Here is a 16,934-nt window from a genome sequence, read left to right as displayed (position 1 = left end):
GCAGGAAAATGCAAAGTGATACATTTCGTTAGGAAGAATGAGAAGCAATATAAATCTAAAAGGGGAATAGCAACAGAGAGATCTGGGGATATATGTGCACAAATCATTGAAGATAGCAAGGCAGGTTGAGAAAGTGGTTAAAAAAGCATACGGGATCTTGAGCCTTATAAATAGAGGCATAGAGTACAAAAGTATGGAAGTCATGATGTTCGGCCACAAGTGGAGTATTGTGTCCAATTCTGGGCACTGCACATCAGGAATGATGTGAAGGCCTTAGAAAGGGTGCAGAAGAGATTTACTAGGATGATTCCAGGGATGAGGAACTTTAGTTACACGGACAGACTGGGGAAGCTGGGGTTGTTCTTCTTGAAACAGAGACGGTTGCGCGGAGATTTGATCGAGGTATTCAAAATCATGAAGGGTCTGGACAGAGTGGATAGAGAGAAACTGTTCCCATTGGCGGAAGGGTCAAGGCCAAGAGGACATAGATTTAAGGTGATTGGTTAAAGAACCAAAGGTGACACGAGGAAAAACCTTTTTACACAGTGAGTGGTTAGAATCTGGAATGCACTGCTCGAGGGGGTGGTGGAGGCAGATTCAATCATGGCCTTCAAAAGGGAACTGAATAAGTACTTGAAAGGAAAAAAATTGCAGGGCTACAGGAATAGGGTGGGGGAGTGGGACTAGCTGGATTGCTCTGGCATCGAGCTGGCACGGACTCGATGGGCCAAATGGTCTCCTTCTGTGCTGTAACCTTTCTATGATTCTGTGGAAACTTATCAAATGCCTTCTGGAAGGCCATATAAATAACATCCATAAACACTCCCTTATTTACCACGTAAGTTTCCTCCTCAAAAAATTCAACTCAGTTCGTTAGACATGGCTTACCCTTTACAAATCCATACTGGCTCTCTCTGATCAGCTCATATTTGTCCAAATGCTCACTCTGTCCCTAATAACAGATTCTGGTAACTTCCCCACAACTGAATTAGACCAACAGGCCTATAATTTCCGAGTAGGAGTTTATCTCTCCTACCCTTCTTAAATAATGGAGTAACACTGGCAGTTTTCCAATCCAATGGGACAATTCCTGAATCGAGAGTGTTTTGGAAGATCATGACTGGAGCATCAACAATTTCCTCACCCACTTCTTCTAATTCCCTGGGGGGGAAACCATTGGGTCCTGGCAATAACCTCGGGACTGAGTTAGGAAAGTGGTAAAGGCAGCAGCATCGGTGGCCACTACATGCTGTACATGGTGGGAACGGATGTTAGAGATGCTGCCAAATGCTGAGGATGGGGTCTGAAAGTTGGGTGCAGTCTACTAACGGAGACATCCTCAGCTCAGGCTTTGAGATCCGGGTCAGTTAATTGAACAAGATGAACTATCCTACTTCCCACTCACAGCTGCAGCATAGAGCCACAACGACACTGTATTGTGGACAAAAACACTGCTGCTGGGGGCGTAAGCAGCAGTTCAACACAGTGCACTCCTGCTGAGAACGCCAACAGCACAGTCTGTGAATTTTTTAAATGCCCCAACCCGCTGGGGATCAGCTATTTCTGTTGGTTAGGGGAAGGGAAATCAATACGTGGAGCTCCACAGGCCAGATAATACTGACAACCAGACTGGATTTGGCCAAAGCATCAGAGCTGGAGACAGCTCTGTCATAAGTAGCACTCTTAGCTATCCTTTATATTGTATGTAACATATTCTCAGCTCGCTGTTATCCTGCATATATATCTAATGATAAACAAAAGAATAAAACTTACAGTGGGAGCTGGATAAAACCCATATCCATCCAGTAAAATCAGCTTATCCACCATCTCAGGGAAAACTGAGCAGAACTACAAACAGGAGCAAGGTTAGCAAATCAGAAAGAAAAGCGACTCAGTTATTACTGTCATCAATGCACTATGTGCCCCTGTTCATGGACACTGTTACATATCTACTATATATTTGTGTATATTGATATCCACTTATCTCTATATTAAAACTCCTGTTTCCCATCCATATTATCCTTGCTTCTTATGTCACAATCTCTGGGTAATGGTTTTCTGTCAACATTTATGTAATAGAAAAACCCTATGTCAACATTTGCTTGTCATGCTATAATGAGAAGCCTCCCACCACTGCACCTCCATCTCCCACATGCAACCCACAGAACTCATCACAGCACCGAAACAATTCAATCAACTTCTTGCCCAACATGTTTAAGAAGTTTTGTTTTGTAAGGTTGGGCATCCCTCTCCCACTTTATTTATAAAGTAAAATAGCTCCACTGCATCTACAGTCAGGGTCCCATTCCCCAAAATGCCTACTCAATGACTTTATCAACTGTGTTCCATAAGAGGATTATTAAATAAAGACACTTGTTGAATTAAATTTGTTTAAATTAATTTAAGATTCAACAATAACTTTCAAAAGGGAATTGGATAAGTAATTAAAGAGAAAACAATTTGCAGGGCTATTGGGAAAGGTCAGATTTAACGGTACTAATTGGATATCTATTTCAAAGAGCCGACACAGGCACGATGGGCTGAATGGCCTCCTTTGGTGTTGTAAGATTCTATGATTCTTCCAGATCTGGTCGCCAGCCAGATGGGCATCCAACCAACATGCTGCCTCCACATGAATCACACAGTTAAGCACCTCCAGCAAAGACTGAGGGACAGTCAAAACCCACCAGCAACCGGCCCGGCCCAGGACAACCCAGCCCAGGAAGGCCCAGCTCAGTCCAGCCCAGCCCAGCCCAGGAAGGCCCAGCTCAGTCCAGCCCAGGAAGGCCCAGCTCAGCCCAGCCCAGCCCGGCCCAGGAAGGCCCAGCTCAGCCCAGCCCAGGAAGGCCCAGCTCAGTCCAGCCCAGCCCAGCCCAGGAAGGCCCAGCTCAGTCCAGCCCAGGAAGGCCCAGCTCAGCCCAGCCCAGGAAGGCCCAGCTCAGCCCAGCCCAGCCCGGCCCAGGAAGTACCCAGCTCAGCCCAGCCCAGGAAGGCCCAGCTCAGCCCAGCCCAGGAAGGCCCAGCTCAGCCCAGCCCAGCCCAGTCCAGGAAGGCCCAGCTCAGCCCAGCCCAGGAAGGCCCAGCTCAGCCCAGCCCAGCCCAGCCCAGCCCAGGAAGGCCCAGCTCAGCCCAGCCCAGCAGACATATTAACATCGCTGCTGTTCCTTGGTCTCAGCTCCTTGGGCCACCCACAGCTCCAGACACCGAGCAAAGTTCACTTACTCCTGCAACATGCCATGGTTACTACCTCAGGTACTCTGAAAGTAACATATGTCAATGCAAGTAACCAAAGAACAATTGCAAAAATAAAACATGGGTTTGGAATCTGCAGCTTATTTTAGAACGGTTACAGACTCAGCACTCACCAGCCCTCCAACATTTCCCCCTGAAAAAGAACCATGGAAAAATGTAATGCCTTATATAGATTTTACATAGTCTATATTGCAGAAACAGGCCATTCGGCCCAACTGGTCTATACCGGCATTTGTGCTCCACACGAGCCTCCTCCCACCCCTCTTATCCTAACCCTATTAGCAGATCCTTCTATTCCTTTTTCTCTCATGTTCTTATCTAGCTTCCCCTTAAGTTAATCTATGTTATTCGCCTCAGCTACTCCATGTTCTAGTGAGTTCCACATTCTAACCACTCTCTGAGTAAAGAAGTTTCTCCTGAATTCCCTACTGAATTTATTGGTAACTATATCATCTCAGTGCTGTTGGGGAGGGTTTAAACTCGCTTGGCAGGGGGATGGAACTTGAACGTAGATTCAGAATGGAAAAAAGCAGAGCTGGAAATGGAAGGTAGAAAATTAGTAAGCGAGTTTGGAAAGCAGAGGAAACAAAGGCTAGAAAATAGACAACAAAGGAGTGTGGCAGTGCTGAATGCAAGGAATCCAGTGAATAAGGCAGATGAGCTGAGGGCACAGATAGACAGTGGATATATGGGGCTCAATTTTGAAATGGTGGCGGGTTGGCAGTGGGGGAGGGGAGGGGGATGAAGGTGTGTGTGGCAAACCCAAATAAAAAAAACTTACCGTTTCTGCAATGTAATTGATGGTGATTAAAGTTCTTTCTGGGTTTCATGACAGGAGCTGCAACGCGGGGGGGGGGGGGCGGGGGCGGGGGGAGAGTGAGAAAGAGGGCAAGACATCATCCGGCACTGGAACAGAAGATCGGGGGGGGGGGAAAGAGGGGAAGACCGGGGGGGTGGGGAGAGGGTAAGATCGGTGGGACATGGGGGTGGGAAGATCGGGGGGGGGGGGGGGAAGAGGGGAAGATCGGGGGGGGCGGGGAGAAGGAAAGATCGGTGGGGCATGGGGGTGGGAAGAGGGGAAGATCGGGGGGTGGGGGGAGAGGGAAAGATCGGTGGGACATGGGGGTGGGAAGAGGGGAAGATCGGGGGGGGAGGGAGGACATCGGGGGAGATGGGGAGATCGGAGAGGGAGAATCAGATATCGGAGCATGAATCAGAAGCTGTGGGAAAGCTGCCCAGGAAAGTTAAAAATTGTTTGAACTACCTAATATGTCACAAGTAAAGTGCCCTAAGTACCTCAATGAGGTACATTTGGTTCTTTAACTATCATCCCACCAGCTTTAATTGCCGGTAGTGCTTCCTGATTTGAGACGCCCGCACGCACACAGGTGCATCTGTGGGAAACTCGGAAGTGGGCGGGTTGGAGCCGGCTTCCAAACCTGCTCGACATTTCTGCAATTTTCGCAGCTCCCCTGCCCCCCATGATATCTTAGTATTACTGAAACATGGCTTAATGGGTAGGAATGGCAGCTCAACATTCCTCGTTACTGGGTTTTCAGATGAGATCGAGAGGGTGGTAAAAAAGGAGGGGGAGGGTCGCAATATTAGTTAAAGAAACAATTACAGCTGTGAGGAGCTGTGGTTTGCTGGTGCTGTTGGGGAAGGTTTAAACTAGAGTGGCAGGGGGACGGGAACCTGAGAGGGGAGTCAGAAGGGAGTAAAGTTGAGAGCAGCAAGAGAGGGGAAGACCCAGGGGAAATTTACAATACAAATAGTACAAACAGTTGTTCAAGAACAAGTGAAAGGGAAAAGCGTAGAACAGCGGAAAGAAAGTGTACTTTAGACACTACAGATAAAGTGAAAACTAGAAGGTGTAAGGCGATTAACCCAGCATCAAAGCTGAAGGTCAGGCTAGGGTGTGTGGCCCAACTAAGAGTTCGATATATAAATGCACGGAGTATAAGGAATAAATTAAATGAACTACAGGTTCAAATTCAAATTGGAGGGTATGACATGATGGCTATTACTGAGACATGGCTGCAGGATGGTCAGGATTGGGAACTAAATATACTGGGTTATAAGGTCTACAGGAGAGACAGGGAAAATGGAAGAGGGGGAGGAGTAGCCTTAATGATTAGAGATGAAATCACTTCAATGATAAAGGAGGATATAACGAGAGGTAAGCAGACAACAGAGACCTTATGGGTTGAATTGAGAAATAGGAAAGGATCTAAGACTATAGTGGGAATTGTGTCTAGGACCCCTGGCAGCAGCTCTGAAGTGCTAGATTGTATAAATGCAGAGATTAGACAAGCGTGTAAGAAAGGCATAGTGGTCTTAATGGGGGACTTTAACCTTCACACAGATTGGGAAAAGCAGACTAGCAACTGTCAGAAAGGAAGTGAATTTCTTGAGTGTGTTCAGGACAGTTTTCTACAGCAGTATGTCCTGGAGGCAACAAGGGGGCAAGCCATACTAGATTTAGTAATGAGTAATGAACCAGATTTAGTTAACAGCTTAACTGTACGTGAACATCTATCCAATAATGATCATAACATGATCGAGTTCAATGTGGTGTTTGAAAGGGAAAAAAGTGAGTCAGCTGCTAAGATTCTAGACTTGGGTAAGGCCGACTTCAATGGGATGAGACAGAGACTGTCCACAGTAAACTGGGCAAATCTGTTAATGGGTAAAACGACAGATGATCAGTGGGAAATGTTTAAAGAAACATTTAACGAGATACAGAATCGGTTTATACCCGAGGGGCAAGAACTCTACTTGCCTTAAAAAACAGCCATGGACAACTAAAGAGGTAAGGGACAGTATAAGACATAAGGAAAGGGCATACAAAAAGGCAAAAAATGGCACAGATCCTGGCGAATGGGAGAGATACAAAGATCAACAAAGGGTCACAAAACAGATAGTAAGGGCTACAAAAAGAGAGTATGAAAAGAAACTCGCAAGGGATATCAAAACCAATACGAAGAACTTTTATAGTTACACGAGGAAAAAGAGGGTGGTCGGGGCAGTGTTAGCCCCTTAAAAACTGAAAGTGGGGATATTGTCATTGACAATGGGGAAATGGTGGACATGTTGAACAATTACTTTGCGTTAGCATTTACAGTAGAAAAAGAGGATAGCATGCCGGAAATCCCAAGAAAACTAATATTGAATCGGGGACAGGGACTCGATAAAGTTAATATAAGTAAAGCAACAGTAATGAAGAAAATAATAGCACTAAAGAGTGACAAATCTCCAGGACCAGATGGTTTCCATCCCAGGGTTTTAAAGGAAGTAGGTGAGCACATTGCAGATGCCCTAACTATAATCTTTCAAAGTTCTCTAGATTCAGGAACTGTCCCTCTGGATTGGAAAATTGCACATGGCACTCCGCTTTTTAAGAAAGGAGAGAGAGGGAAACCAGGGAATTATGGACCAGTTAGCCTAACATCTGTTGTGGGGAAAATGCTGGAGTCTATAATTAAGGATAGGGTGACTGAACACCTTGAAAATTTTCAGTTAATCAGAGAGAGCCAGCATGGATTTGTGAAAAGTAGGTCGTGCCTGACAAACCTGATTGAATTTTTTGAAGAGGTGACTAAAGCAGTGGACAGGGGAATGTCAATGGATGTTATTTATATGGACTTCCAGAAGGCATTTGATACGGTCCCACATAAGAGACTGTTAGCTAGGATAGAAGCCCATGGAATCGAGGGAAAAGTACGGACTTAGTTAGGAAGTTGGCTGAGCGAAAGTAGGGATAATGGGAAGGTACTCACATTGGCAGGATGTGACTAGTGGAGTCCGGCAGGGATCTGTCTTGGGGCCTCAATTATTCACAATATTTATTAACGACTTAGATGAAGGCATAAAAAGTCTCATATCTATGTTTGCCGATGACACAAAGATTGGTGGCATTGTAAGCAGTGTAGATGAAAACATAAAATTACAAAGCGATATTGATGGATTAGGTGAATGGGCAAAACTATGGCAAATGGAATTCAATGTAGACAAATGTGAGATCATCCACTTTGGATCAAAAAAGGATAGAACAGGGTATTTTCTAAATGGTAAAAAGTTAAAAACAGTGGATGTCCAAAGGGACTTAGGGGTTCAGGTACATAGATCATTGAAGTGTCATGAACAGGTGCAGAAAATAATCAAGGCGGCTAATGGAATGTTGGCCTTTATATCTAGAGGACTAGAGTACAAGGGGGCAGAAGTTATGCTGCAGCTATACAAAACCCTGGTTAGACCGCACCTGGAGTACTATGAGCATCCTGGACAGAGTGGATAGGGATGGCCTGTTTCCCTTTGCAGAGAGGTGAAAAACCAGGAGGCATAGATTTAAAGTAAATGTTAGAAGGATTAGAGGGGAGTTGAAGAGAAATGTTTTCACTCAGAGGGTGGTGGGGGTCTGGAACTCATAGCCTGAAACCCTCATCACATTTAAAAGGTGCCTGGATGTGCACTTGAAGTGCCGTAACATACAAGGCTGCGGACCAAGAGCTGGAAAGTGGGCTTAGGCTGGAAGGCTCTTTTTCGGCCGGCACGGACACAATGGGCGAATGGACTCCTTCTGTGCCATAAATTTCGATGATTCTATCTTATATTTATGGTCTCTAGTTCTGGTCTCCCCCACAACTGGAAATATCTTCTCTACTTCTACCTTATTGAACCCCTTCATAATCTTAAAGACCTCTATCAGGTCACCCCGAAGCCATCTCTTTTCTGGAGAGAAGAACCCCAGCCTGTTCAGCCTTTCCTGATATATACATAAATAGCTATTTCTTCCCCAATCTTCTCCCTCATTCCTCTTTTTGCTGACGATCAGATCTCCTGGTGTGGTACAGTCCAACAGACAGTGGTAGCCCTCTGGCACCCCACCATTCTCGACTGGTTTCCACAGTATGTTTTTTTAAAATCTGTCCATGGGATGTGGGCGTCGCTGGCAAGGCCAGCATTTTATTGCCCATCCCTAATCGCCTTCTTGAACCACTGCAGTCCATGTGGTGAAGGTTCTCCCACAGTGCTGTTAGGAAGGCAGTTCCAGGATTTTGACCCAGCGAAGATGAAGAAACGGCGATATATTTCCAAGTCGGGATGGTGTGTGACTTGGAGGGGAACGTGCAGGTGGTGTTGTTCCCATGTGCCTGCTGCCCTTGTCCTTCTAGGTGGTAGAAATAGAGGTAGAGGTTTGGGAGGTGCTGTTGAAGAAGCCTTGGCGAGTTGCTGCAGTGCATCCTGTGGATGGTACACACTGCAGCCACAGTGCGCCGGTGGTGAAGGGAGTGAATGTTTAAGGTGGTGGATGGGATGCCATTCAAGCGGGCTGCTTTGTCCTGGATGGTGTCGAGCCTCTTGAGTGTTGTTGGAGCTGCACTCATCCAGGCAAGTGGAGAGTATTCCATCACACTCCTGAGTAGGGAAAAACCGGGGAACTACAGGCCAGTGAGCCTAACATCAGTGGTAGGAAAATTATTGGAAAAAATTCTGAAGGACAAAATTAGTCTCCACTTGGAGAAGCAAGGATTAATCAGGGATAGTCAACATGGCTTTGTCAAGGGAAGATCATGTCTGACTAATTTGATTGAATTTTTTGAGGGGGTGACTAGGCGTGTGGATGAGGGTAACGCAGTGGATGTGGTATACATGGATTTCAGTAAGGCCTTCGATAAAGTCCCCCACAGGAGACTGGTCAAGAAGGTACGAGCCCATGGAATCCAGGGTGCCTTGGCACTTTGGATACAAAACTGGCTTAGTGGCAGAAGGCAGAGGGTGATGGTCGAAGGTTGTTTTTGTGACTGGAAGCCTGTGGCCAGTGGGGTACCACAGGGATCGGTGCTGGGTCCCTTGCTGTTTGTGGTCTACATTAATGACTTGGATATGAATGTAAAAGGTATGATCAGTAAGTTCGCTGATGATACAAAGATTGGTAGGGTGGTAAATAGTGAGGAGGATAGCCTCAGTCTGCAGGACGATATAGATGGGTTGGTCAGATGGACGGAACAGTGGCAAATGGAATTTAACCCGGAAAAGTGCGAGGTGATGCACTTTGGAGGGACTAACAAGGCAAGGGAATACACAATGAATGGGAGGACCCTAGGCAAGACAGAGGGTCAGAGGGATCTTGGTGTGCAAGTTCACAGATCCCTGAAGGCGGCAGAACAGGTAGATAAGGTGGTAAAGAAGGCATATGGGATACTTGCCTTTATTAGCCGAGGCATAGAATATAAGAGCAAGGAGGTTATGATGGAGCTGTATAAAACACTGGTTAGGCCACAGCTGGAGTACTGTGTGCAGTTCTGGTCGCCACACTACAGGAAGGATGTGATCGCTTTGGAGAGGGTGCAGAGGAGATTCACCAGGATGTTACCAGGGCTGGAGCGCTTCAGCTATGAAGAGAGACTGGGAAGATTGGGTTTGTTTTCCTTGGAGCAGAGGAGGCTGAGGGGGGACATGATTGAGGTGTACAAAATTATGAGGGGCACAGATAGGATGGATACTAAGGAACTTTTTCCCTTCGTTGAGGGTTCTATAACAAGGGGACATAGATTCAAGGTAAAAGGCGGGAGGTTGTGGGGGGATTTGAGAAAGAACTTTTTCACCCAGAGGGTGGTTGGAGTCTGGAACTCACTGCCTGAAAGGGTTGTGGAGGCAGGAACCCTCACAACATTCAAGAAGCATTTGGATGAGCACTTGAAATGCCATAGCATACAAGGCTACGGACCAAATGCTGGAATATGGGATTAGAGTAGACAGGGCTGATGGCCGGCGCGGACACGATGGGCCGAAGGGCCTCTATCCGTGCTGTATGACTCTATGACTCTATGACTTGTGGATGGTAGAAAGGCTTTGGGGAGTCAGGAAGTGAGTCACTCACCGCAGAATACCCAGCCTCTGACCTGCTCTTGTAGCCACAGTATTTATGTGGCTGGTCCAGTTAAGTTTCTGGTCAATGGTGACCCCCAGGATGTTGATGGTAGGGGGTTCGGCGATGGTAATGCCACTGAATGTCAAGGGGAGGTGGTTAGACTCTCTCTTGTTGGAGATGGTCATTGTCTGGCACCAATGTTACTTGCCACTTATCAGCCCTAGCCTGGATGTTGTCCAGGTCTTGATGCATGCGGGCACGGACTGCTTCATTGTCTGAGGGGTTGCGAATGGAACTGAACACTGTGCAATCATCAGTGAACATCCCCATTTCTGACCTTATAATGGAGGGAAGGTCATTGATGAAGCAGCTGAAGATGGTTGGGCCTGGGATACTGCCCTGAGGAACTCCTGCAGCAATGTCCAGCAATGTCCTGGGGCTGAGATGATTGGCCTCCAACAACCACTACCATCTTCCTTTGTGCTAGGTATAACTCCAGCCACTGGAGAATTTTCCCCCTGACTTCAATTTCACTGGGGCTCCTTGGTGACACACTCCGTCAAATGCTGCTTTGATGTCAACGGCAGTCACTCTCACCTCACCTCATGGGGAACATCACAGGCAACCCAGATCAGTGGTTAGGCCTCATCTGGAGTATTGTGTCCAGGTCTGGGCACCACACTTTAGGAAGGATGTCAAGGCCTTGGAGAGGGGGCAGAGCAGATTTACTAAAGGGTGAGATGAGGAGAATTTTTTTTACGCAGCGAGTTGTAATAATCTGGAATGCATTGATGTAAGGGTGGTGAAAGCAGATTCAATAATAACTTGCAAAAGGGAACTGGATAAATATTTGAAGGGGAGAAAATTGCAGGGCCATGGGGAAAGAGACTAATTGGATTGCTCTTTCAAAGAGCTGGCACAGGCACAATGGGCTGAATGGCCTCCTTCTGTGCTGTAAGATTCTATGATTCTATGTATTTTCCAGCAGAGGTCATTGGGCAGTGATCAAGAACAGAACCCTGGCTGATTTTTACCCTCCGTATTGAGAGGCCAATTGTAGTGCCCCAACTGATACCCTGGTTAGGTTCTGCTGACTCATCCCAGAAAAAGGTTGAAATTTGGGATTGTCCGACTCACACCATTTGCCAGTCATGTTCTTGTGGAGGCAGAGAGCATGGCTGAGGTACTAAATGAATACTTCGCTTCTGTCGTCACTAGAGAAGAGGATGCTGCCAATGTAGCAGTAAAGGAGGAGGTAGTAGTGATATTGGATAGGATAAAAATAAAGAGGAGGTACTTAAAAAGTTGGCAATACTCAAAGTAGAAAAGTCACCCGGTCCGGATGAGATGCATCGTCGGTTACTGAGGGAAGGAAGGGTGGAAATTGCGGAGGCTCTGGCCACAATCTTCCAATCCTCCTTAGATACGGGGATGGTGCCAGAGGACTGGAGGATTGCAAATGTTACACCCCTCTTCAAAAAAGGAGAGAGGGATAAACCCGGCAATTACAGGCCAGTCAGCCTAACGTTGGTGATGGAGAAACTTTTAGAGACAATAATCCAGGACAAAATTAACTGGCACTTGGAAAAGTATGGCCTAAAAAAGTGAAAGTCAGCACAGATTTGTTAAAGGAAAATCGTGTTTGAGTAACTTGATTGAGTTCTTTGATGAAGTAACAGAGAGGGTTGATGAGGGTAGTGCGGTTGATGTTGTGTACATGGACTTTCAAAAGACATTTGATAAAGTGCCACATAATTGACTTGTTAGAAAAATCAAAGCCCATGGGACAGTGGCAGTGTGGATACAAAATTGGCTGGGGATCAGAATTGTAAACAATTTTACAACACCAAATTATAGTCCAACGATTTTATTTGAAATCTACAAGCTTTCGGAGGCTTCCTCCTTCCTCAGGTAAATGTCAGGAACTCCTCGAAGCCTACGCATTTATAAATCACAGAACAATACATGGTGATTACAGACAGCCTTTGCAACTGCCCGTTGCCAAGGCAATCACCGTGTGCACACAGACGGCATCTCCACATCATGGGGGACAGAAAGCAGAGAGTAATGGTGAACGGTTGTTTTTCAGACTGGAGGGAAGTATACAGTGGTGTTCCCCAGGGGACAGTATTAGGACCACTGCTTTTTTTGATATATATCAATGACCTGGACTTGGGTATAGAGGGTACAATTTCAAAGCTTGAAGATGACACGAAACTCGGAAATGTAGTAAACAACGTGGAGAATAGTAACACTTCAGAGGAAATAGACAGACTGGTGAAATGGGCAGACACATGGCAAATGAAATTTACGCAGAGAAGCGTGAAGTGATGCATTTTGGTAGGAGGCAATATAAACTAAATGGTATAATTTCAAAGGGGGTGCAGGAAAAGAGACACCTGGGAGTGCACATACACAAATCTTTGAAGGTGGCAGGACAAGTTGAGAAGGCTGTTAAAAAAGCATATGGGATCCTGGGCACTAGAGGCATAGAGTACAAAAGCAAATAAATGATGCTAATCCTTTATAAAACACTGGTTAGGCCTCAGCTGGAGTATTGTGTTCAATTCTGGGCACTACACTTTAAGAAGGATGTCAAGAGGGTGCAGAAGAGATTTACTACAATGGCTCCAGAGAAGAGGGACTTCAGTTACATGGAGAGACTGGAGAAGCTGGGGTTGTTTTCCTTAGAATAGAGAAGGGAGATTTGATAGAGATGTTCAAAATCATTAAGTGTATTGATGGAGTAAATAAGGAGAAACTGTTTCCAGTGGCAGAAGGGTCGGTAACCAGAGGACACAGATTTAAGGTGATCAGTGAAAGAGCCAGAGGAGACATGAGGAAACATTTTTTTACGCAGCGAGTTGTAATGATCTGGAATGCACTGCCTGAAAGGAAACAGATTCAATAATAACTTTCAAATGGGAACTGGATAAATACTTGAAAGGAAAAAGTTTACAGGGCTATAGGGAAAGAGCAGGAGAATGCGACTAATTGGATAGCTCTTTCAAAAGAGCCGGCACAGGCACGATGGGCCGAATGGCCTCCTGTGCTGTACCTACTATGATAAGGGGTGCCTCCATTCCACCAGTTACTTTTATTATGGCTGAAACGTTACTGAGGCCATTTCTGCCTGCTCAGGTGAATGTTAAAGATCTCATTGCATATTTGAAGAGGAGCAGGGAGTTCTCACGAGATCCTGAACAACAGTCATCCATCAACCAACACCACCAAAACTGAGTAACCGGTCACTTATCTCATTTACTGTTTGTGGGACCTTGCTGTGCACAAATTGGTTGCTGCGTTTGCCCAAAACAACAGGGACTGCACTTTAAAGAAATCCCTTTACAGTGAAACGTTTGGGGACATCCTGAAGTTGTATATAAAGGCAAGCTTTTCTGTTCTGTAATAGCAGTGAGGCAGGGTGGGAGGGAACAGAACGAGGTACAGATATCCCCAATACTTCGATATCAATAGACTTTTGGGGGTAACAAAAATCTCACTCTTGTGGTAGAGGGAGAGAGTCCCCGATGGTTTCAGGATAAGACATGTTCAAATTGCCTGCTACCAGAGAATTCCCATTATAAATTAAAATCACTCCTGCCTGACCAGGAATGTACCATAAAAGCCAGTGTATAAAGAAAGACTTGCATTTACATAGCACCTTTCACAACCGCGGGACGTTTTCGAAGTGTAGTTACTGTTGCAATGTAGGAAACGAGGCAGTCAAAATGCACACAGCAAGCTCCCACAAACAGCAATGACATAATGATCTAATAATCTGTTTTAGTGATGTTGCTTGAGGGATAAACATTGGCCCCACGGAGAACTCCCCTGCTCTTCAAAATAGTACCAGGGGATCTTTAACATTCACTTGGGAAGGCAGACAGGGCCTCGGTTTAACGTCTAATCTGAAAGACGGGACTTCTGACAGTGCAGCATCCCCACAGTACTATACTGGAGAGTCAGTCTTTGGGATGGGAATTGAACCCACAACCTTCTGACTCAGAGGCATGAGTACGACCAGCTGAGCCACGGCTGACGGATACGTTACACTGGTGTAAAGCAAACACATCTGCATATCCTGGTCCATTTCTCTCTTGGTTTCTAACCCCGCTTCACCTGAAGACTACACTTGGTTTGGACTCCCTGCGTGCAATGCCACATAGTAATGTCATTTTTTAATTAATTACAAAGGATGCACATTTAGCTCACTTACCCATGCTGTGGCCTAAGATGGTGAATTTATTCCAGTTTAAGGCTGTAATAATAAAATGAATTAGAATCAGGAAGTATTACATAGAATTACAAAGAACGTACAGCACAGAAACAGGCCATTGGGCTCAACGAATCCATGTTTATGCTCCACACGAGCCTCCTCCCTCCCCTCTTCATCTCACCCTATCAGCATATCCTTCTATCACTTTCTCTCTCATGTGTTTATCCAGCTTCCCCTTAAATGAATCTATGCTAGTCGCCTCAACTGCTCCTTGTGGTAGCGAGTTCCACATTCTCACCACTCTCTGGGTAAAGAAGTTTCTCCTGAATTCCCTATTGGATTTATTAGTGACTATCTTATATTTATGGCCCCTAGTTCTGGTCTCACCCACAAGTAGAAACATCTTCTCTGCGTCTACCCTATTAAACCCTTTCATAATTTTAAAGACCTTGATCAGGTCACCCCTCAGTCTTTTCTTTTCTGTAGAAAAGAGCCCCAGCCTGTTCAGTCTTTCCTGATATACCAGAACTGAGAGGTTATACCTACGAACATAAGAAACAAGAGCAGCAGTAGGCCACGTGGCCCCTCAAGCCTCCTCTGAGATTCATCAAGATCACGGTTGATATTCTACTTCAGCTCCTCTTTCCCGCCCAAACCCCATATTTTTTTTCCAATATATACCTTATTTCATAAAACTTAAGGATACACACATTTCAATGTAAATACACAATTACAATTCAAGACAATACAATACAGATCGTACTCAATACGATCCCATTATCACAATTTAAACACAGTACAGATCTCCAAATACATTCTGTACAATACCAGGTGGGATGGCCTTACACGGTGGCCTTTCCCCATAGAGCCTTTGTGTAGGCCGCACCTCGCTTCAGTGCGTCCCGCAGCACGTACTCCTGGACCTTGGAGTGTGCCAGTCGGCAACACTCGGTCGTGGGCAGCTCCTTCAGCTGGAAGACCAGCAGGTTTCGGGCGGACCAAAGGGCCTCCTTCACCGAGTTGATGGTCTTCCAGCAGCAGGTGATATCTGTCTCGGTGTGCGTCCCGGGGAACAGCCCGTAGAGCTCAGCGTCCTGTGTTACCGAGCTGTTGGGGATGAACCGGGACAGATACCAACACATCTCTCCCCACACCCTCTGCCCGAAGGGACAGTCCATCAGGAGATGGACGACGGTCTCGTCCCCATCGCAGTCTCGAGGGCAGCTCACGGGGGCGCTGAGATTCCGTGCGTGTTGGAAGGACCGCACTGGGAGGGCCCTTCTCACCACCATCCAGGCTACATCCCGGTGCCTGTTGGTCAGTTTCAGCGATGAGACGTTCTGCCAAATGGCATCGACTGTCTGGTCGGGGAACTGCCCGATCGGGTCCACCCTCTCCTTTTCCTGCAGGACCCCCAGAACGTTCCGTGTTGACCACTGTCTGACGGCCTTGTGGTCGAAGGGGTTCCTCCTCAGGAACTTCTCCACCTGGGACAGGTGGTGGGGGACAGTCCAGCTGGACGAGACATCCTGCACCTGCTCAGCCAGCGTGGCCAGATCCAGTCTTCACAGTGTGGTGGACAGGTAGAAACTCAGTAGGTAGTGACACTTGGTGTTTGAATGCTGGGGCTTTACACACAACCTGAGGCAGCCACACACAAAGGTGGCCATTAGCGTTGGGGACGCTTCCTTACTTTGTCTGGGGGCTTGTACACGGTGTCCCTGCGACGTGGTCCATCTTGGACCTCCAGACAAAGTGGAAGATAGTTCGGGTGACTGTGGAGGTGGAGAATGGACAAGACCTTGGCCATGTAGAGCAATACCGTGAGCACCTAACATCTCATCACGCTCTATCCCCATATCCCTTGATTCCCTTAGTGTCCAAAAAAAATCATCCTAGTAAATCTTTTGCACCTTCTTCAGTTGCCTCTATATCCTTTTTATAATATGGAGACCAGGACTGTTCACAGTACTCCAAGTGTGATCTAACCAAGGTTCTATACAAGTTTAACATAACTTCTCTACTTTTCAATTCTACCCCTCGAGAAATGAACCCCAGTGCTTTTAATGGTTTGTGTATCTGTACCCCCAGATCCCTCTGCTCCTCTACCCCATTTAGACTCTTTATTTTTCCAAGGAATATGTGGCCTCCTTAATCTTCCTTCCAAAATGTACCACCTCACACTTGTATAGAATGAAATTTATTTGCAAATGACACGCCCATTCTGCAAGTTTATTAATGTCTTCCTTTGTTTTGTCGCACTCCTCCTCAGTATTAACTATACCCCCCAATTTGGTGTCATCCGCAAATTTTGAAATTGTACTTCTGATTCCCGAATCTAAATCGTTTATATAAATGACGAACAACAGTGGTCCCAGCACCAATCCTTGTGGAGCACCACCTCTCAACTTTTGCCCCTACTCTGCTTTCTGTTTTGTAGCCAGATTGCTATCCATTCTGCTATTTGTCGCCTGACTTCACATGCTCTGATCTCAGTCATGATGAGTCTACCTTATCAAAGGCCTTTTGAAAATCCAAATATATTACATATACTGCATTACCCTTGTCTACCTTTTCTGTTACTACTTC

The 16,934-nt window shown here is 46.1% G+C and overlaps 1 protein-coding gene across 1 annotated transcript in view; it reads right to left on the bottom strand.

Moving 5' to 3' along the window:
- The window catches only part of serhl (serine hydrolase like), a 77,722-nt gene that overhangs the window by 29,369 nt on the left and 31,419 nt on the right, over positions 1-16,934 (bottom strand). The window contains exons 5-7 of the mRNA XM_067974720.1: positions 14,346-14,387; positions 3,366-3,385; positions 1,774-1,848 (exon numbers count right to left, since the gene is read on the bottom strand). Coding sequence (XP_067830821.1) covers positions 1,774-1,848; positions 3,366-3,385; positions 14,346-14,387 — 137 coding nt within the window. The remainder of the gene's footprint in view (positions 1-1,773; positions 1,849-3,365; positions 3,386-14,345; positions 14,388-16,934) is intronic.

This window comes from Heptranchias perlo, chromosome 40 (genome assembly GCF_035084215.1).
Source record: "Heptranchias perlo isolate sHepPer1 chromosome 40, sHepPer1.hap1, whole genome shotgun sequence".
Classification (NCBI taxonomy): Eukaryota; Metazoa; Chordata; class Chondrichthyes; order Hexanchiformes; family Hexanchidae; genus Heptranchias; species Heptranchias perlo.
Note: the sequence above shows the minus strand (reverse complement) of the source record. Positions and strands in the feature narration are given on the sequence as shown.